Source organism: Grampus griseus (genome assembly GCF_964374135.1).
Source record: "Grampus griseus genome assembly, chromosome: 5".
NCBI classification, from domain to species: Eukaryota; Metazoa; Chordata; class Mammalia; order Artiodactyla; family Delphinidae; genus Grampus; species Grampus griseus.
The window spans coordinates 18,100,373-18,123,903 of NC_138998.1; the positions used below are offsets into that span (position 1 = coordinate 18,100,373).

The window sequence follows — 23,531 nt, forward strand, 5'->3', positions numbered from 1 at the left end:
ACTCTAATGCAGACTATGTAATTTAGTTAATAATATTTCAATATTTATTCATCATTTGTAACAAATGTACCACACAAGTGAAAGATGATAATATTAGGAGTATTTTAAGAGGGGAGGGGCATATAAAAGCTCTCTATACTTTCTGCTCAATTTTTCTGTAAACCTAAAACTGCTCTAAAAATAAAATCTGTTAAAAAACAAAAATGTTTTTTAACAAAAGGCAGGGGCACTGTGTTATTCTAAATGTCAATGTCACAAAAGACAAAGGCTGAATAAAAAGTCCAGATTAAAGAAACCCAAAGAAATATGATAACTACATGCAATAAGTGATACTAGATTGGATACTATACTGGAAGAAAAATTATTATAAAGGAACCTATTGGAACAACTGACAAAACTAGAAAAAGGAATGAATTAGATTAAAATCGTCCATCAACAAATTTCCTGAAGTTGGTGACTTAAGTGCAGTACCACAAAAGAATCTCATTATTCTTAAGAAATACACATGAAAATATTTAGACATAAAGGATCATGATGCATATAACTTACTCTCAAATTATTTAGATGAAAAATTTTATATACATACATACATATGTAAAGAAGGAGAGCAAAAATGATAAAGCAATAGGTTGCCTCCAAAAACTCATGTCCACTTGGAACCTGTGAATGTACTTTATTTGGATATAGGTTCCTTCCAGATGTAATCAAGTTAAGATGAGGTTACAATGGATTTGGGTGTTCTTATAAGAAATGGAAATTTAGACACACATATACACACAGGGAAAAAAGCCATGTGAGGATGGAGGCAGAGATTGGAGTTATGCTGCCACAAGTCAAGGAAAGCCAAGGATTGCCAGCAACCACCAGAAACAAGGAAGAGGCAAGTAAGACTCCTTCCCTAGATTAGGAACAAAACAACCCTGCCAACACCTTGAGTTTGGAATTCTAGCTTCTAGAAATATGAGAAAATAAATTTCTATTGTTTTAAGCCACCTAGTTTGTGGTACTTTGTTATAGCAACCCTATGGAAGCTAATATAGTAAGTAATAGGTAAATCTGGGTAAAGGGTATATGGGTGTTTTTGGACAATTCATGCAAAGTTTTTTTGTCCTCTTAACAGACTCTTTCTCAGAACAAAAGTTTTTTAACTTTGAAGCAAAGTTTTTCTAAGTTTGAAATTATTTCCCAAAAGGTTAAAGATAAATACAACCAAGGACTTGAACTGACATTTCTACAAAGAAGACAAATGGCCAATAAGCACATGAAAACATGCTTAACATCATTAATCATTAGGGAGATTCAAAGCAAAACCACAATGAGATACCATGTCACATCCATTAGGGGATGAATATTATCAAAAAAAACCCCAGAAAATGACAGCGTTGGCAAGGATGTAGAAAAACTGGAACTCTTGTGCAGTGCTGGTGGGAATGTAAAATGATGCAGCCACTATGGAAAATGGTATGGTGTTCCTCAAAAAATTAAACAGAGAATTACCATTTAATCCAGCAATTCCACTTCTGGATATATACCCAAAAGAATTGAAAGCAGAGACTCAGACAGATATTTGTCCCTCTATGTTTACAGCAGCATTATTCACAATAGCACCCAGGTATCTAGCAACACACGAATGGATAAACAGTATGTGGTACATGCATAGAATATTATGAATATTACTCAGCCTTAAGGAAAGAAATTCTGATACATAATACAATACGGATAAACCTTGAGGACACTATGCTAAGTGAAATAAGCCAATCACTTATTATTTTACTTACATAACATACCTATAAAAGTCAAATTCATAGAGATAGAAAGCAGAATGATAGTTGCCATGGGCTGGTGGGAGGGGAAAATGGAGTTATTGTTTACTGGGTGCAGAGTTTCAGTTTGGGAGGGTGGAAAAGTTCTGGAGATGGATGGTGGTGATGACTGCACAACAATATGAATATAGTTAATGTCACTGAACTTTACACTTAAAAATGGTTACAGTAGTAACTTTTATGTTATGTCTATTGTACTACAACAAATACAATAGTTGTATGTATATGTTTAGAGGTACGGTGGCCTTGACAAGCTCATTTTAAATTTACATGGAAATTCAAAGTGTCAAAAATAACTAAAAATTGTTGAAGAAGAGCAAGGTGGGAGGACTAACTTGATCAGATATCAAGACTTACCATAAACCTACAGTAACTGAGATAGTGTGGTATTGGTATAAGGACAAACAACAAGACCAACAGAAGTCCGGAAACAAACTCACACACAAGACCAACAGAAGTCCAGAAACAAACTCACACACCTCTGACTGCGTCAGAGGTGACCAACACTGTGAACAGTTTATTTTTAATACTTAGCTCTGGGACAACTGGATATCCTTATACAAAATATCAAATTGGAAATAACTTAAATTGGGCCTCCATTTTACATAATCAATTTAGACAGACTAAATACCCAAACATGAAAGGCAAAACTATAAAGCTTTCAGAAGATAATATAATATCTATGTGACCTTAGAGTATGGAAAAAGTTCTTTTAAAACATGCAAAAACACTACCATAAAAGAACTTTAGGGGACTTCCCTGGTCGTGCAGTGGTTAAGAATCTGCTTGCCAATGCAGGGGACACAGGTTCGATCCCTGGTCCGGGAAGATCCCACATGCCACAGAGCAACTAAGCCCGTGCACCACAACTACAGAGCCTGCACTCTAGACCCCGCGAGCCACAACTACTGAGACCACGTGCCACAACTACTGATGCCCGCGCACCTAGATCCCATGCTCTGCAACAAGAGAAGCCACCGCAACGAGAAGCCCGCGCACACCAACAAAGACTAGCCCCCGCTTGCCGCAACTAGAGAAAGCCTGCACACAGCAACAAACACCCAACGCAGCCAAAAAAAAATATATATATATATATATTAAAAAAGAACTTTAGTCCTATGAAAACATAAGCGACAAACTAGAAGACAGTTAAGACACAAAAAATCAGTGAAGAACTGATTCACCACACACCACAACTCCAGGGTGGGTTTGTGAGAACATCTGAAGAATTCCTCCTACATGTAAAAAGCAGGGGAGGATAACCCAACAGGAAAATGACATGAAAGGTGCTTCATGGAAGTGAAAATCTAGCTAGTCAATAAAAATATAAACAGGCACTTAACCTCACAGACGAGAAGGGAAATGTAAATTAAAACCACTATGAGCTATCTTTATAAACCTATTGGATTGGCTAAAATTTAAAGGGCTGTCAGTACAAAATATTGGTACATATGTGGGACAACAGGAACTCCTATACACTATTGATGGGAATATAAACTGGTACCATCATCACTTTGAAAAAAACTTGGTATTATCCAATAAAATTGAAGACATGTATATCCTAAGCCAGCTAATCTACTTCTAGGTATATACTCTAAAGAAATTCATGCTCATATACACCAGAATATATGTACAAGAATGTTCTTAAAAGTATGGTCTATAATGGCCCCAAACTGGGGAAACAAAACAGAACATTGAATATCAACTATACTTCAATAAAAAATAAATAAAAAACAAAACAAAAAACCCCAATGTGTATTAATAGTAAAAAGGATAAATAATATATTTATACAAAGAAATAAAAGTGAATGAACTACATATACATGTAATAAAGTGGGTTAATTTCACCAAAAAAACTGTTAATAAAACAGGTAAGGGGCTTCCCTGGTGGTGCAGTGGTTGAGAGTCTGCCTGCCGATGCAGGGGACACGGGTTTGTGCCCTGGTCCAAGAAGATCCCACATGCCGCGGAGCGGCTGGGCCTGTGAGCCATGGCCGCTGAGCCTGCGTGTCCGGAGCCTGTGCTCCGCAACGGGAGAGGCCACAACAGTGAGAGGCCCGCGTACCGCAAAAAAAAAAAAAAAAAAAAGAGGTAAGGCCAAAAACGCAATTCAAAAATAGGAAAAATTAAATCATATTGTTTTGGAATCCATACATAGGTGACAAAACTTAAGATAAAGGCAATGAAATAATTGTCATAAGCCAGCATAGTGATTACTTCCAGTGAGGAGGAAAGGATTACAATCTAGAAGGGGACACAGTAGTTTCTGCGATGCTAGTAATGTTCTGTTTCTTGAATTGGATGGTTCCAGAAAAATGTCTTAAGTACTTTTCTGTATACATGTCATACTTCACATTTTTTAAAAAATGTGAAGGTATGGTAAGGATAAACACCATACAGATGAACATGGCTAGAGAAAAACACACAGTTATGCTGATTGGTTCATAACTATGAACCTGAAAGGGAGGTTCAGGCTCCCAGGCAATGTTTTATATGTCCCTAGTCCATCTGCCCATCTACTCTCCCAGAATAACATTTTATACCTTTCTGTTCTTAAACCTCCAAAATCTCCTCCCCCATCCTCAGCTTTCAGTTGATGATTGTGTTTTCTACTTCATTGAGAACAATGGAAGTAAAGAATATTTCCACAGCCTGACCACCATAAACACTACCAGGATTTTGCACCCACATATTCTACTTTCCCTTAGCTCAACTCTCCATGCTCCTATCTAAGGCCAATCCAACTATTTGTACACCAGATCCCATGCCTTCTTGCCTTCACAAAGACATTATTATAGCAATTCCCCCATCTATCACCTACGTCATCAATTTCCTTCAGCAATATGCTATTATTTCTTAATGAAACTTCCCCTACCAGCTACTACACTATTTCTTTACTCCCCTTTGTAGTTAAGTTTCTTGCAAAAGTTGTCTATAGTTACTGTTCCTCTCCTTCCATTCTCAAACCCACCACAATCAGGTTTTTGGACGGACCACTCTGTCAAAACTGTACATCATGATAATAACTTCTAATGGTCAATTAGTTCTCATCTTACTTATCTATCAGGAACATTTGACACAAGTTATCTATCACTCCTTGCTCCTTAGAGATTTGCATCACTTGGTTTCTGGTAAACCACTCCTTCTGATTTTCCTCTGTATAACTTAGTCACCCCTTCTCAGTCTCCACTGCTGATTCCTCTTCTTCCTTACTCAATGTTGGGATGCCCCAATGTGTCTTTAGTATTCTGTCCATCCATACTCATTCTCTTGGTAATCTTATCCAGTCTTATGATTTAAACACATCTTTTTATATCAATACTTCCAGTTCAGACCTCTCTCTTAAACTCCAGACTCATTTAAATGTCTAGTGAACATGTGAAATTCCACATGTCCAACACTGATTTCCCAAATTTCCTCCCCAAACCTGCTCCACCATCCTTATTTCTATTTAAGGCAATGCCATCCTTCCAGTCACTGAGACCACAAAATCTGGAGTCATCCTTGTTTCCTCTCCCCATAACTAGTCCATCAATAAATCCAGTACATTCCATCTTACAAATGTATCTAGAATCTAAAATTTCTTCACTCCCTCTACTGTTGCCACTCCAGTCCAAGCCACATGCATCTTTCACTTGGATTACTGTGACGGCCCCCATCTGGTCTCTGCTTACACCCCGACCTTCTGCATCCTATTCTTAACATAGCAGCAAGAAAGGCCCACTCAACTTTTAATTTAGATCTTATCTTTTCTCTGCTCAAAATCCTACAACGGCTACTTACCTTACTCAGAAGAAAAGCCAACTATGCACGCCCTTTTTAGCCTAGGACAATATCAACATCATTTATTTTACTCTTTTTTTCCCCCTGGTTTTAGGAAACATAAAAATTAACATACAAAATGGAGCCTAAAAAAGTGATTCCTAAAGCCAGTCCTCAAATTGGTTTATGAATAACTTTTACTTAATCCGCACTGTATGATGATAGCACACTGCATTTTTACGAATGTTATTTATTTATTTATTTATTTATTTATTTTTGTTATTTATTTTTTAACATGTAATTTTCCTATTTATTTGTTTTTATATTTTTCATAAAATATGGTTATTATAAATGGTAGGTTTTTTAAACATTTTGTTACTTGGAAAAATAAAAAATTTGCAGAACTAAGTTTTTTTTATTGAAGTATAGCTTACAGAATTAAGTTTTAATGCCTTCTCTACTTCTCCTTTCCACTCTCTATGCATTTTCTCTGCTGAATTAAAAAACAGAACATTTTTACTGGTACAGAAATTGAAAATTCTGGGGACTACTGGCCAAAAAGATTTAATAAGCATGTACCTACACTAAAAGCTCACCAAGCATAAGCAGGAGAAACTACATTGGCTAAAGTATTAGACCCATGCCCCTCCCGAGCTCTGTTAGTGCTGGCTGTGAGACATTAAATTTTTTGCCTTTCTGACCCACTATTTCCTCATATATAATGCCCATTATAGTACCCATTTCATAGAAATATGAAAATTAAATGAGATGATACATTTACAATATATTGACACATAATAGCTATCTACTGTGTTTAGTTAACACAACACTATAAACTATGTGTTTAATTACTGCAATGTTAATACAGTGGTGGTGTAGGGTGGGAGAGAGAGTGGGAGCAGACCACCCTGGTGGAGGTAAGTATTTTACCTACTGATGTTTAGAACTTCTGGCACATGGGGATAATAAAAAGCATTTTGGTCAGTTTCACTATTGTTTTTAAATTCTCTGAAGACCATGTACCCCCTTCTTGCCTTCACCAGGATAAACCACAGCAAAAGACCTTCTTCCACATTCACTCATTCATTATTAACTGAGTGTTAGGCATAGGGTATGGCAAGGACTCAGAAGGTTGCATTAGAGTATAATCACCATGTACTATTAAATAAACTAAGGGTTTTTATTTAGAAAATAAAAATATTCACTTACCTTTTTTGAATTTATGTATAGGGAGTTTCTTAAGTTGATCTTTACGAAGTCTGTTTCTTCTAGCTCTATGTCTATCCTGGACAAATTTTGTGATCTAAAAATAAAAGAGAAAAAAAAGGGAGTCAGATATTAAACATGTAAATAGAAAATGACCATTAAAATAACAAATGTCTTTTATGTTTCTAGATAGCTGCTACAAATCAATTCAATTTATTTAAACCCTAGTCATGAGACTATTAATTAAAATATCCATGATTAGTTATCATTAGTGATTAGTTAGCCCATAAATTATCCTTTGAATTTTTATTCAATGACCTAAATTATCTTTAATTTACTCTGACAAAAACATCATAAATAACATGTAACTATTTGTTGGAAAAATATAAATGGTAGATTCCAGGTTACAAAGACTCCACTGGATCAAAAATGGGGGGGTTGGAATTTCTGTAAGTTACAAACTGATAAAATTTTCAAACATAACATGCACTAAAGCTGCACTTTCAGTGGTTCTAGCAGCAAAATGGACAGAAATAATACAGAACACCTGTACTATAAATATTCAGAAATATCAGATAAAATATACAAAATATTTTAAAGTATAAATTGCTATCCTTGCAAGAATAAAAAGGAAGTCCATGGGACCAGAACCAAATGCCACAAACGAAGTCCATAAAAGAAAATTTTGACAAATTTGACTACATCAATGTTAAGGACTTCTGTCCCCAAAAGATACTGTTTAAAGATAAAAGACAGTTCACAGACTGGCAGAAAATATCTGCAAATTGCATATCTCATAAGGGATTTCTATCCAGAATACATAATGAATTCAAAATTTAATAATAAGAAAACAAGCAACCCAAGAGAAAAAAATGGGCAGAATATCTGAATATACACTTTGCTACTGAAGATATACAGATGGCAAATAAGCACATGAAGAGATGTTCAACATAATTAGTCAGGAGAAAAATGAAAATTCAAATCACAAATACCACTATATACCTATTAAAATGATTAAAATGAAAAAGACTGACTATACCAAGTGTTGGCAGGGAAGTAGAAGAACTGGCACTCTGATACACTACTGAAAGGATTGTAAAATGGTACAACCACTTTGGAAAATAGTTTGGTGGTTTCTTATAAATTTAAACACATATTTACCAAATGACCTAATCATCCCACTCCTACTTATATTTAGTGAATAGAAATGAAAGTGTATATCCATATAACAACTTATATACAAATGTACAAAAAAGTCTATGTCAGCTTTATTTGTAATAGCCAAAAACGAGACACAACCCAAATGTTCATCAGCGGGTATGTGTATAAACAAAACGGTGGTATAGTCATACAATGGAATACAACTTGGCAATAAAAAGTAATGAATATCAATATATTCAATAACGTATATGAATCTCAAAATAATTATTCTGAGAGAAGGAAGGCAGACACAAAAGAGTATGTAATTTATGATTCCCTGTATATAAAGTGGTAGAAAATGCACATTAATCTACAGTGACCAAAACCAGAGCTGTGGTTGCCCAGCAATGGTGTGGGGGGAGACATGAAGGAAAAATTTGGAAGAGGTGAAAGGGAGTGATTATCACAGAGTATGAGGAAACTTTTTGAGCTGATCCGATATTTTATTATCTTAATTGCGGTGGTGGTTTCTCAGGTATACATACGTATGTTAAAACTTACCAAACTGTACAATTTAAATGTGCAGTTTATTAATATATTAATCAGTAGATGTTTATTTTAAAAATTTAATAGTAACCACTAGAAAAAAACAATATAAGCTTTCAAACTAGTAGGAAAAAGGGAGAAAGGGAGACAGAAAGAGAAAAAAAGTTGAGTAATCCAAATCTGTATAGTAGAAAAAAAAATAGAATAAAAAGTAAACAATAGAAATTAGTCCAAATCACAAAAATGCAAATGGGGTAAATTCACCAGTTTTTTTTAAAAAGAGTATATCATATTGGATAAAGAAAAAATTCCAACCATTCACAACACACAAGATTAAAACTTAATGACACATTAAGACAAAAGTAAAGGTAAAAAATACAGGGATAGATAAAATTATATCATGACAGTACTAAGTAAAAGTTGGCATATAAAGTAAAACAGGATATTAGACAAAAATCATTAGGAAATAGTTATCACAATGATAAAAAGGACACTTCACCTAAAAAATAACAAAATTATGGGAGAAATACACAAATTCACAAGCTCAGTAATTTCTAGATCAAGCAGACCAAAAAAAAAAAAATAAAGACCACAGACCTATGATGCCCAATATGGTAGCCATTATATACATGTAGCTACTGAGCACTTGAAATGCGGCTGGTCTCAATTGAGATTTGCTGTAAAAGTATAAAATACACACCAGTTTGCAAAGACTTAGTACAAAAAGAATAAAACATATTTTATAATTATTTATATTAACTGAATGTTGAAATACATTTTAGATTTATTAAGTTAAATAAATACAGTATTTAAGTTAATCTCACCAAAATATTTCCTTTTACCGTTTTTAATTTGGCTACCAGAAAACTTTAAATTACAGTAAATGTGGCTCACAACATCGTTCTATTGCACAGCACTGCTTTAGAAAACAGAGGAGTGCGAAAAACCATGGACAATTGCAATTGAACAGTTCTGTGAATATACTAAAAACCACTGAACTATATCATTTAAATGGGTCAATTTTATATTATGTGAATTATATCTCAATAAAAGTGTCTTTAAAATAATATAAAAGAAAGAAAAAAAAGACTGGACAAGACAAATACCCAAGCTCAAACTAATGCACATATATAAAACTTTGGACCCCACAATTCTTTTCACATATATGGTGGGGAATGTTTACAAAATTTAACCACAATTACCATGTCTCTTCACCACCTGGATTCTAAATAACTTGAAAATAAGATCATGAACTGGCAGATGGAAGCAGGTGGAGCACCTAACTCGGTGAAGAAAGACACAGAACCTTCTCCTTAACCACTGAATTAGACTGCCTTACCCACCCAGATATAGACAAAGACAACCAGGAATGGCGTAGGCCTTTCCCTCACCCTCCCCTAGAACTGCAGAACCAGCCCTGGAGGAGCTGAAGACAGGTTCACCTCAAGAGAAAGATGAAGCTGAGCCAGCATGCCCTAATTTATTCTTCCCAAATGTACCACACAGATAAGGTACTTCATCTCTCCTAAGACCAACTGAGTAGAAGAGTAGGGAAGGGCTAGGAGTATTAGTAACTGAGTTTCCCATTCACATGGATGGATACATCGAAAGTGGTAAAGAAATATCCCATATAACAGTGAAAAAAATTTTCTCAATTTAAACCAAATTAAAATAAAAATATTCCTTATCAAAAGTAATGAGTTACATACAGCTAAAGTGATTGTTAAAGAGAAATTTATAATCTAAAGGCATACACTATAAAGAAAAATGAGTATTTAGCTGATCAAGCTAGAAAAAGAAAAGCATCGTATCCAAAACAAGTAGATGAAAGAAAATAATACTGCCAAGAGCAGAAATTCATGAGATAGATTAAAAAGGAGAGTAAATACATTAGAATATAAGTCCCACTGGAATGTAAAATACTTGACATCAGGGATGTTTCCCCATTTTGTTCACTGAGGAAACTTAACACCCTAGAGCAGTGCCTAGGTTCAGAGGTGCAGAATAAATATTTGTTGAATGAAAGAAAAAAAAGAAAATCTCAAAGTCCACTTCTCTGAAAGACAAACTTTATTTTTTGAATTTTATTTTATTTTATTTTTATACAGCAGGTTCTTACTAGTCATCAATTTTATACACATCAGTGTATACATGTCAATCTCAATTGCCCAATTCATCACACCACAATCCCCACTGCCCCGTGGCTTTCCCCCCTTGGTGTCCATACATTTGTTCTCTACATCTGTTGCTCAACCTCTGCCCTGAAAACCAGTTCATCTGTACCATTTTTCTAGGTTCCACATACATGCGTTAATATACGATATTTGTCTTTCTCTTTCTGACTTACTTCACTCTGTATGACAGTCTCTAGATCCATCCACGTCTCAACAAATGACTCAGTTTCGTTCCTTTTTATGGCTGAGTAACTTCTTTATCCATTTATCCACAACTTCTTTGTCCATTCATATGTCAAGGTGCATTTAGGTTACTTCCATGACCTGGCTATTGTAAATAGTGCTGCAATGAACATTGGGGTGCATGTGTCTTTTTGAATTATGGTTTTCTCTGGATATATGCCCAGTAGTGGGACTGCTGGATCATATGGTAATTCTATTTTCAGTTTTTTAAGAAACCTCCATACTGTTCTCCATAGTGACTGTATCAATTTACATTCCCAGCAACACTGCAAGAGAGTTCCCTTTTCTCCACACCCTCTCCAGCATTTGTTGTTTGTAGATTTTCTGATGACGCCCATTCTAAGTGGTGTGAGGTGATACCTCACTGTAGTTTTGATTTGCATTTCTCTAATGATTAGTGATGTTGAGCTTTTCATGTGCTTCTTGGCCATCTTATGTCTTCTCTGGAGATTTTCTACTTAGCTCTTCTGCCCATTTTTGGATTGGGTTGTTTGTTTTTTTAATATTGAGCTGCATGAGCTGTTTATATATTTTGGAGATTAATCCTTTGTCCGTTGATTCGTTTGCAAATATTTTCTCCCATTCTGAGGGTTGTCTTTTCGTCTTGTTTACGGCTTCCTTTGCTGTGCAAAAGCTTTGAAGTTTCATTAGGTCCCATTTGTTTATCTTTGTTTTTATTTCTATTACCCTAGGAGGTGGATCAAAAAATATCTTGCTGTGATTTATGTCAAAGAGTTTCCTTCCTATGTTTTCCTCTAAGAGTTTTAGAGTGTCTGGTCTTACATTTAGGTCTCGAATCCATTTTGAGTTTATTTTTGTGTATGGTGCTAGAGAGTGTTCTAATTTCATTCTTTTAGATGTAGCTGTCCAGTTTTCCCAGCACCATTATTGAAGAGGCTGTCTATTCTCCATTGTATATCCTTGCCTCCTCTGTCATAGATTAGTTGACCATAGGTTCGTGGGTTTATCTCTGGGCTTTTTATCTTGTTCCATTGATCTATGTTTCTGTTTTTGTGCCAGTATGGTATTGTCTTGATTACTGCAGCTTTGTAGTATAGTCTGAAGTCAGGGAGTCTGATTCCTCCAGCTCCGTTTTTTTCCAATACTGCTTTGGCTATTCTGGGTCTTTTGTGTCTCCATACAAATTTTAAGAGTTTTGTTCTAGTTCCATAAAAAATGCCATTGGTAATTTGATAGGGATTGCACTGAATCTGTAGATTGCTTTGGGTAGTATAGTCACTTTCACAATATTGATTCTTCCAATCCAACAACATGGTATATCTCTCCATCTGTTGGTATCATCTTTAATTTCTTTCAACAGTGTCTTATAGTTTTCTGCATACAGGTCTTTTGTCTCCCTAGGTAGGTTTATTCCTAGGTATTTTTTTCTTTTTGTTGCAATGGTAAATGGGAGTGTTTCCTTAATTTCTCTTTCAGATTTTTCATCATTAGTGTATAAGAATGCAAGATATTTCTGTGAATTAATTTTGTGTCCTGCAACTTTACCAGATTCATTGATTAGCTCTAGTAGTTTTCTGGTGGCATCTTTAGGATTCTCTATGTATAGTATCATGTCACCTGCAAACAGTGACAGTTTTACATCTTCTTTTCCAATTTGTGTTCCTTTTGCTTCTTTTTCTTCTCTGATTGCTGTGGCTAGGACTTCCAAAACTATGTTGAATAATAGTGGTGAGAGTGGACATCCTTGTCTTGTTCCTGATCTTAGAGGAAATGCTTTCAGTTTTTCACCACTGAGAATGATGTTTGCTGTGGGTTTGTTGTATATAGCCTTTATTATGTTGAGGTAGGCTCCCTCTGTGCCCACTCTCTGGAGAGTTTTTATGATAAATCGGTGTTGAATTTTGTCAAAAGCTTTTTCTGCATCTACTGAGATGATCATATGGTTTTTATTCTTCAATTTGTTAATATCATGTATCACATTGATTGATTTGCATATATTGAAGAATCCTTGCATCCCTAGGTTAAATCCCACTTGATCATGGTGTATGATGCTTTTAATGTGTTGTTGGATAATGTTTGCTAGTATTTTGTTGAGGATTTTTGCATCTATATTCATGAGTGATACTGGTCTGTAGTTTTCTTTTTTTGTAGTATCTTTGTCTGGTATTGGTATCAGGGTGATGGTGGCCTCATAGAATGAGTTTGGGAGTGTTCCTTCCTCTGCAATTTTTTGGAAGAGTTTGAGAAGGATGGGTGTTAGCTCTTCTCTAAATGTTCGATAGAATTCACCTGTGAAGCCATCTGGTCCTGGATTTTTGTTTGTTGGAAGATTTTTAATCACAGTTTCAATTTCATTACTTGTGACTGATCTGTTCATATTTTCTCTTCCTTCCTGGTTCAGTCTTGGAAGGTTATACCTTTCTAAGAATTTGTCCATATCTTCCAGGTTGTCCATTTTATTGGCACAGAATTGCTTGCAGTAGTCTCTTAGGATGCTTTGTATTTCTTCAGTGCCTGTTGTAACTTATCCTTTTTCATTTCTAATTTTATTGATTTGAGTCCTCTCCCTCTTTTTCTTGATGAGTCTGGCTAATGGTTTATTAATTTTGTTTATCATCTCAAAGATCCAGCTTTTAGTTTTATTGATCTTTGCTACTGTTTTGTTTCTGTTTCATTTTTTTCTGCTCTGATCTTTATGATTTCTTTCCTTCTGCTAACTTTGGGTTTTGTTTGTTCTTTCTCTAGTTCCTTTAGGTGCAAGATTAGATTGTTGGAGACTTTTCTTGTTTCTTGAGGTAGGCTTGTATAGCTGTAAACTTCCCTCTTAGAACTGCTTTTGCTGCATCCCATAGGTTTTGGATCGTCATGTTTTCATTGTCATTTGTCCCTAGGTATTTTCTGACTTCCTCTTTGATTTCTTCAGTGCTCTCTTGGTTATTTATTGACGTATTGTTTAGCCTCCATGTGCTTGTGTTTTTTTTATGTTTTTCTCACTGTAATTCATTTCTAATCTCATAGTGTTGTGGTCAGAAAAGATGCTTGATATGATTTCAATTTTCTTAAATTTACTGAGGCTTGATTTGTGACCCAAGATGTGGTCTATCCTGGAGAATGTTCTGTGCGCACTTGAAAAGAAAGTGTAATCTGCTGTTTTTGGATGGAATGTCCTATAAATATCAATTAACTCTATCTGGTCTGTTGTGTCATTTAAAGCTTCTATTTCCTTATTTATTTTCATTTTGGATGATCTGTCCATTGGTGTAAGTGAGGTGTTAAAGTCCCCCACTATTACTGTGTTACTGTCGATTTCCTCTTTTAGAGCTGTTAGCAGTTGCCTTACGTATTAAGGTCCTCCTATGTTGGGTGCATATAAATTTATCATTGTTATATCTTCTTCTTGGATTGATCCCTTGATCATTATGCAGTGTCCTTCCTTGTCTCTTGTAGCATTGTTTATTTTAAAGTCTTTTTTATCTGATATGAGTATTGCTACTCCAGCTTTCTTTTGATTTCCATGTGCATGGAATATATTTTTTCCATCACCTCATTTTCAGTCTGTATGTGTCCCTAGGTCTGACGTGGGTCTCTTTTAGACAGCATACATATAGGTCTTGTTTTTGTATCCATTCAGCAAGCCTGTGTCTTTTGGTTGGAGCATTTAATGCATTCACGTTTAAGGTAATTATCGATACGTATGTTCCTATGACCATTTTCTTGTTTTGGGTTTGTTTTTGTAGGTCCTTTTCTTGTCTTGTGTTTCCCACTTAGAGAAGTTCCTTTAGCATTTGTTGTAGAGCTGGTTTGGTGGTGCTAAATTCTCTTTGCTTTTGCTTGTCTGTAAAGCTTTTGATTTCTCCATCGAATCTGAATGAGATCCGTGAAGGGTAGAGTAATCTTGGTTGTAGGTTCTTCCCTTTCATCACTTTATCATGCCACTCCCTACTGGCTTATAGTTTCTGCTGAGAAATCAGCTGTTAACCTTATGGGATTTCCCTTGTATGTTATTTGTCATTTTTCCCTTGCTGCTTTCAATAATTTTTCTTTGCCTTTACTTTTTGCCAGTTTGATTACTATGTGTCTCGGGGTGTTTCTCCTTGGGTTTATCCTGTATCAGACTCTCTGAGCTTCCTGGACTTGGGTGGCTATTTCCTTTCCCATGTTAGGGAAGTTTTTGACTATAATCTCTTCAAATATTTTCTCAGGTCCTTTCTCTCTCTCCTCTCCTTCTGGGACCCCTATAATGAGAATGTTGTTGCTTTTAATGTTGTCCCAGAGGTCTCTTAGGCTGTCTTCATTTCTTTTCATTCTTTTTTCTTTAGTCTGTTCTGCAGCAGTGAATTCCACCAGTCTGTCTTCCAGGTCACTTATCCGTTCTTCTGCCTCAGTTATTCTGCTATTGATTCCTTCTAGTGTAGTTTTCATTTCAGTTATTGTATTGTTCATCTCTGTTTGTTTGTTCTTTAATTGTTCTAGGTCTTTGTTAAACATTTCTTGCATCTTCTCGATCTTTGCCTCCATTCTTTTTCCGAGGTCCTGGATCATCTTCACTATCATTATTCTGAATTCTTTTTCTGGAAGGCTGCCTATCTCCACTTCATTTAGTTGTTTTTCTGCGGTTTCATCTTGTTCCTTCATCTGGTACATAGCCCTCTGCCTTTTCATCTTGTCTATCTTTCTGTGAATGTGGTTTTTGTTCCACAGACTGCAGGACTGTAGTTCTTCTTGCTTCTGCTGTCTTCCCTCTGGTGGATGAGGCTATCTAAGAGGCTTGTGCAAGTCTCCTGATGGGAGGACTGGTGGTGGGTAGAGCTGGGTGTTGCTCTGGTGGGCAGAGCTCAGTAAAACTTCAATCTGCTTGACTGCTGATGGGTGGAGCTGAGTTCCCTCCCTGTTGGTTGTTTGGCCTGAGGCAACCCAACACTGGAGCCCACCTGGGCTCTTTGGTGGGGCTAATGAGAGACTCTGGGAGGGCTCATGCCAAGGAGTACTTCCCAGAACTTCTGCTACCAGTGTCCTTGTCCCCACAGTGAGCCACAGCCACCCCCCGCCTCTGCAGGAGACCCTCCAACACTAGCAGGTAGGTCTGGTTTAGTCTCCCCTCGGGTCACTGCTCCTTCCCCTGGGTCCCGATGCGCACACTACTTTGTGTGTGCCCTCCAGGAGTGAAATCTCTGTTTCCCCCAGTCCTGTCAAAGTCCTGCAATCAAATCCCACTAGGCTTCAAAGTCTGATTCTCTAGGAATTCCTCCTCCCATTGCCGACCCCCAGGTTGGGAAGCCTGACGTGGGGCTCAGAACCTTCACCTCAGTGGGTGGACTTCTGTGGTATAAGTGTTCTGCAGTCTGTGAGTCACCCACCCAGCAGTTACGGGATTTGATTTTACTGTGATTGTGCCCCTCCTACCGTCTTATTGTGGCTTCTCCTTTGTCTTTGGATGTGGGGTATGTTTTTTGGTGAGTTCCAGTGTCTTCCTGTTGATGATTGTCCCGCAGCTAGTTGTGATTCTGGTGTTCTCGCAAGAAGGAGAACACGTCCTTTCACTCCGCCATCTTGGTTCCTCAAGATAAACTTCTGACAACATTGTGCAAGGCATGGATGGATATGAATAAATAGAACTCATCCCACATATAGTAGGAATTCTCTTTAAATTGTTATTTGAATATATAAATCACTTTATACAATACTTGAAAACAGTCAAAATAGACAATTTCTTCGAAATATAATTTAGTATGATGAAGTAGACAAGCATTTATACGTCCAAGTAATTATGAAAAAGATCAGCAGATCTAGATGATTTTACAGGCAACCTTCACCAGAAATTCAAGTAAACGATAATCCCAATTTCATTAAAAAAAACTATTTTCGATAGTAGAAAATAAAAGAAAGCTTTAATTTTTTTATGGGGCTAGCTTTATCTTGTCTAATTATTTTAAACTGTCGTAAAATATACGTTTAACATCAAATTTACTATCTTAACCATTTTTAAGTACACAGGTATGTGGCAGTAAGTACATTCACGTTGTTGTGCTACCATCACCACCATCCATCCACCAAACTCTTTCCATGTCCCAAAACTGAAACTCTGTACGCATTAAACAGTAATTCCCCATTCTCCCCTCTCCACAGCCCATGGCAACCACCATTCTACTTTCTGTCTCAATCTGACTACTCTAGGTACCACATGTAAATAGACTCATACAGTATATGTCCTTTTGTGACTGGTTTATTTCAGTTAGCATAATGTTTTCAAGATTCATCCATGTTGTAGCATCTGTCAGAATTCCCTTCCTTTTTAAGGCTGAATAATATTCCATTGTATGTATATGCCACATTTTGTTTATCTACTCATCCATCAATGGACAATTGGGTTGCTCCTACCTTTGGCTTATTGAAAATAATGCTGTTATGAACATAAGCATACAAATATCTGACTCCCTGCTTTCAATTCTTTTGGGTATATACCCAGAAGTGGAATTGTCGGATCACATGATAAATTTATGTTTAACTTTTTTGAAGAGTTGCTGTACTGTTTTCTATAGTGACGGCTCCATTTAACATTCCTACCAACAGTGCTCAAGGGATTGTCTAGTTTTGATGTCAAGATTATTCTAGTCCCATAAAACTAAAATTTTCCCCTTACCTGGACATTCAGATTGCTAATATTTTATTTAGGATTTTTGCACCTATGTCCAAGTGTAAAACTGGCAGATCATATTAGAGAAATTTGAATAACCCAAAATGCAAAGACAAACTTCATATATCATAATCAAAGAGAGTTTATACCCAAAATACAAGGATTTTTAGAATTTACAAAACAAATTCATGTAATCCAGCATAACAATAGAGTAAAAGAAAAAACAATGATTATTACAACAGATAGAAAAAAAGACATATAATGCAGTACCCGTTCATTATTTCAAAAGAAAAAAGGCAAATAAAAATTTAGTTTATCTCTAATTCTTATACCATTTTTTTTGTTTTACCAGAAAATATAGCACAACGTTAAACAGGAGGTACAACAGGCATCCTTTGTTTTTTGTTCCTGACTTTCATGGAAAGGCTTCTAATAATTCAGTATTTTATGATGTTCATTTTAAGTTTTTAGTCATTAATCTTTATTGGCTTAAGGGTATTTACTTTTAATTTGCCAAGGGTACTTTTTGCTTGTTGTTTGTTGTTCTAACTGTCCATCCTTGCTTCTACACTGAAAACCCAGGAGAATCAACAAATACAAATTACCAGAATAGGAGAACTCAGTAAGTTTGCAGAGATAAGATTAATATATAAAAATCAATAATGTCCAGTGTCCAAATGTTGGTCTCTAAATACTACTCTTCAATTAAAAAAAGCAGAGCTCCTTGGAGAAATATCTGATTCCAGGGCTGGGGCAGAAAAATAAACAATGAGCCTGGAGTTTCTTATAGTACCAAACACTAAAGAAGTACTTACAAAACAAAAGGATGGGTCGAATCAAAGGGACCCAAGACCCAGCCTGCAGAGCTCCCAATCGCCAAAGCTCAAACAATTTAAACAACAAAAATAATGTAGTATTGGATTATTACCCAAAGTATAAAATAAATATACAGGGTACAAACTAATATAAATAAATGACTGAACAAATAAATGCCAAGAAGAGACAAATCTTTCTTACAAAAGAATTCTAAATAATAAATGTAAATACTTCCCTACTCCCAGGAAGTGGAGCTTAATTCCTGCCCCTCCCCACTTTTAGGACAGGCTATACTTAGTGCCTCACTTCCAAAGGAAGAATAGAATAGAGAAAGAGAAAAAATATTAACTTTAGAGTGGAAAAACCTGGCAAACATCACCTAAACCAAGGGATGAAGGTTATCATCATCGGTGATGTCATGCAAATATCATGTACCCCCCTGGCATGTTAGGATGAGAAGGGCACTTGACTTTGCTGATACTCTTTTTAAAAACCTATAACCAACCCAGTCTAATCATAAGAAAAATATCAGATTAAGGGACATTCTACAGGATACCTGGCCAAGACTCTTCAAGGCTGTCAAGGTCATGAAAAACAAGGAGAGATTAAGAAACTGTTCAGAGATCAGAGGAGACTGGGAATACATGATAATTTAAAACAATGTGGTAACCTGGACTGGGTCCTGGAACAGAAAGAAAACATTAATGGAAAAACGTAAAATCTATCCAGTCTGGATTTTAGTAATAGTAATGTTACCACTGTCAGTTTCTTAGTTTTGACAAATATATCATGGTAAAGTAAAATGTTAACAATGGGGGCAACTAGGTAAGGAATGTACAGGAACTCTCTTCTTTGCAATTTCTCTGTAAATCTTAACACTATTCCAAAATTAAAAGTTTATTTCAAAAAATCAACAATGTTCTTATACCCTAGTAATAACCAATTAGAAAATGAAATTCCAAAAAGGTCTAACAAAATACATGCAAAATGTTTACAGAAAAAAATTATTGAACTGATGTATATGAAAAACCAAAACAAATTAAAAGAAAGACCACAACATCATAGGAAGACTAACTATTTCAAAAACAGTGTTTAATCTTTAATCTATGAATTCAATACAATAATAAACTCACTGGATGTTAATATAAATACTCTTTATGAAAAATAAAAAAGTTAGAGACAATAATGGGATTGTTTCATATCTTTGTAAATCTCTTTTAATATCTTAATAGAATACAGAGGGATTCTCATATCTGCTTCTGCATTCAGTTTGTTTTGATATCACACACCATGTAGCCTCTAGAAACCTCTTCTATAAACCCTAAGAGAATCCCACTGTTTACCCATCAATACATCTTTTTCTCTTTAATTTTTACAATGCATTTCAAAGTAAGTTGCAGATATCAGTATACTTCCCCTCAAATACTTCCGCATATAAACTCATTACTTAAGAGTTTACCATTTTTTTATTAGTTCTTTTTTTCTTTTTATGTAAAATTTACATACAATGAAATGCACAAAATTTAAGTATGAATTTGGTGATTCGGACATTGCACAACCCAAACGTCTCTCAAGATACAGAACGTGACTCTCACTCCCCAGGAAACTCCCTTATACCCTTCTGAGTAAATTCCCCATCCCTCTCTAGCCCCCCAAAGCAATCACTGTTTTGATTTTTTTTCTACCCAGATTATCTTTGCCTTTTCCAGAACCGGTCATATAAATAGACTCATACAATACGTACTCTTTTATGTAAGTCTTCTATACAGTGTGTTTTAGAGCCATTCATACTATTTTTTAAAAAGTATTTAAAATTATTTTACCTACCATGAAAATGACTATCAAGATGAGACAGATGCCCACTATGATAAGGAAGGGGATTAAGTAGTATTCCAGAGGAAGGCTAAATTCTGGAACTAAGATAATGTGGCCCCTGGAAGAAAAGAAAAATTAATAGTTGGGAAGTATTAAAAGTTGCCAAATTATGATATTAATTGAAAACAAAAATATTTTAAAAAGGCATTTAGACATTACAATTCAATCCACTAGACACATCTCATTTTCTAACATATGATTTCTAATAATTTAAGGGATGCTTTTTCCAATGTTAAGTCAAGTTTACATACCGGCCAAAATAATTTGCCTATATAATTAAAAGAAACTTTTAGACTGGGTAGAGGAAATCAGCCAATCAATACTTACTGTGTCCATCCTGGAAACACGTCTTTACTGAATTTAGTAACCTGAGTAAAAGTTAGCGTATTTTACATGCAAAATCAGCATTTAAATAATGGCAGTGCCTCGGGCAGCATGCCAGCAAGAACCCCCTCCCCAACCAAATCACTGTTCATCAGTTCCTCCCGTGAAAAAAATCTCTGGAGCCGCTACTGACGAAAATATACTCCCTGTTCCCTTTATGCGTCACATGAGCTTGTTGTACCAAGTACAACAGATATAACCCCTGTACTCCACATTCATCTGTGAGATATGGAATGAAAGAACCGGCAACAGAATTCACAGGAGTTGTAGCTTCTCTCTTCTCAACCTTCTCCACAGCTTGAATGAAAAAAAAAACCTACAAAAATGTGTATGTTGCGTGCGGGGACAGGGGGGTAGAGAGTACCACAGGATTTATTCTCCTCTGTTACTAACCATGGTTAATACGGTTATATGGTTATTAACCATACAATACTGCTATTATAAAAATTCACCGGGACTCATGAAATGAAACGGAACAGAATAAGCACACTATCTGTGTTGCGTGAGCAAATTTTACATGGCAGCAAAATCCTGCAATAGAAAATACCCTCAGTCTAGGGAAGGGTCTGTATAATGGTCAGTGAGATGACTGATTTCTCCATAATATTCCTGTGCAACTCAACTAGTATGGTGCTAGCAACACTACTTCGTTACCCACTGCTGGCTGGTTTTTTAAGTAGCGACTCCAGGTACTTCATAACACAAGGGTTAAATGCAAAACAAAACTTCTCAACGTAAAAGGAAATGAAAACAAGTTGACTCCTTCCCCCATGTAGAAATGCTTAGGATGCCCTAGTACTCAAGAAAAATAACATGAAAACAAATTATTTCTATTCCCAAGCAATTTTTAAGTCTTCATGCTATTAACAATTTTATTCACATCCAAAGAGCTCCATCAATCTTTAACAAAAAGAAGAACAAAAAAACGAAATACCAGGAATTTCCCCCAATAATTTAAATATTTTCCAAAAACTGCTAACATTGCTAAAAGTAGCTTTTTACTTCACTTTCCAGCAGAATGACAAAAGATTTATATGCATTTTTGTAACTTTATATAAAATACTGAAGTGACTGATATATCATCAGTATAAAAAAGAGAAAAGCAAGCCTGGGCTGCTCTATTTGATACCATCTCTTCCAGCATGAGGCCAGCTCTGTAAACAACGTCCCTGTTCTTGGTACAAACCCTCTGAAACTGCCCCAGGGCCACGGCTGAGTTACAGTAACGAATGGTGCCACTTTTAAGTAGAAGAGCCTTTCAATGAGATGCTGATCCTCTGCAACCTCCCTAACTACTTCCACCAAACTGCTATAAATTAACACTGTTAGGGTTTAGAAGCCAGATTAAACTATATATAGATAGAGATACGGACACTGAGCTTTTAAGATACTTAGAGCCGTCTATCAACTGCAGACCCTTTAAAGATCTTCACAGTATATCTTGACAGTAAACTAAAATGGTTTGAGATATAGCAGGCTATATAAACGAGACAGTTTATAGTTTACTGCGTTTTCTTAACCAAATTGCTAATGGTGAAGGTGGTGACGGCGATGATACAGGGTGGAGAACTACAACAGAATATCAGTCTCCCAGCTTTATTTCTATTCCCTCTGCCCAGTTTCCCACAGCTGAGGCTGCAGACTCATCCCTGTCCTAACCCCAGATCAATCTGTACTTGAAGGAGGAGATATTTAAACAGCTTTTACTAAGAATCTTCCCATACTACCTCCATGTCCACCCCTCAATATAGTACATTCCATGTGCTCTGCAGCTAAGACTCCATCATTGAAGCAGAGTCCTAAGCAACCTAGGAAATAGTGTCTCATTCTCCTTTGCATGAGTTCCCAGGTTACTTTCAAACCAGGTGTTAGGCCTAAACTCTAACTTCAATAATAATCTAACAGTAACAGTAATCTCTAATTTCCCAACCCCTCTGTTGACACAGGAGGTCTTGCCTTGTCTGTTTTGTTATGCAACCCCCATCATGAATTGGGAGATGGGGATTGACATATATACACTAATATGTATAAAATGGATAACTAATAAGAACCTGCTGTATAAAAAAATAAATAAAATTCAAAAAAAATACTTTAAATATATATATTCAATCATCTTTGGAAGATGCTAGCAAACCAAATCATTTTAAAAACAGTAAATAAAGGGAAAGAATCAAATGTTTATCCTATCTTTCCTAAACAGACTGTACATCAAGGTAATCAAATAATTGATAAGGTGTGAGTCCTCTTTATAGAAGTATTTCAGCTAATAAATGAAGAAGGAATTATAAAATTAGATTACTTGCAAATCCTAAAGAGCTAAATGGATCTAGACAATGATCATTAATGATTGCTGCCCTCGCAAAGAGAGAACCAAATATTATGTCTCCTGATGGAAATACATAATAACACACATAAATTACTCTTGCCTCACCTATCCTCCTGGCCCCCCAAGCACACTTGAATTTGAACAAACCTCTAGGTCTAATGAGCAATTTACAGGGAAAATAAATAACAAAGGAATACTCTAGGCAATACACCAAGGATGCAGTCAGGAAAGTTTGGACTGTGGTAAAAACTGTACAGGACAAATGACCCTGTTGCTTCAATAAATAAATGACTAGGAAAAAAAAAGAGTCATAGCAAGTGTATGGATTAAAAATAGGGTGATCACATGCCCTGATTTGCTCAGAAACAAATCTAAAGACTGAAATATGGGTTGATATTGAATTAATGTTTACTTTAAAAATAAAAGGTAAAATAATGATAATATCATTATATTTTTTATATATAACCTATCTTCTAGTGATATATTCTGAGATATTTACAGTTGAGATGATAGGATATATAGTACTTGCTTTAAAATAATCACGGTGTGGGGAAGAAAAGTGGCGGGTGGCGCTTCAGAGCGGACAGTCCAAACAAAATTGGCCATGAGTTGATAATTCTGAAACTGAAGGATCAGATTCA

General features: G+C 35.8%; 1 protein-coding gene across 2 annotated transcripts in view; it reads right to left on the minus strand.

Moving 5' to 3' along the window:
- The window catches only part of RNF13 (ring finger protein 13), a 131,531-nt gene that overhangs the window by 15,437 nt on the left and 92,563 nt on the right, over positions 1-23,531 (minus strand). For both annotated transcript variants that reach the window (XM_082655175.1, XM_082655176.1), the window contains 2 exons: positions 20,133-20,238; positions 6,795-6,888 (listed from right to left, as the gene is read on the minus strand). In XM_082655175.1, coding sequence (XP_082511301.1) covers positions 6,795-6,888; positions 20,133-20,238 — 200 coding nt within the window. The remainder of the gene's footprint in view (positions 1-6,794; positions 6,889-20,132; positions 20,239-23,531) is intronic.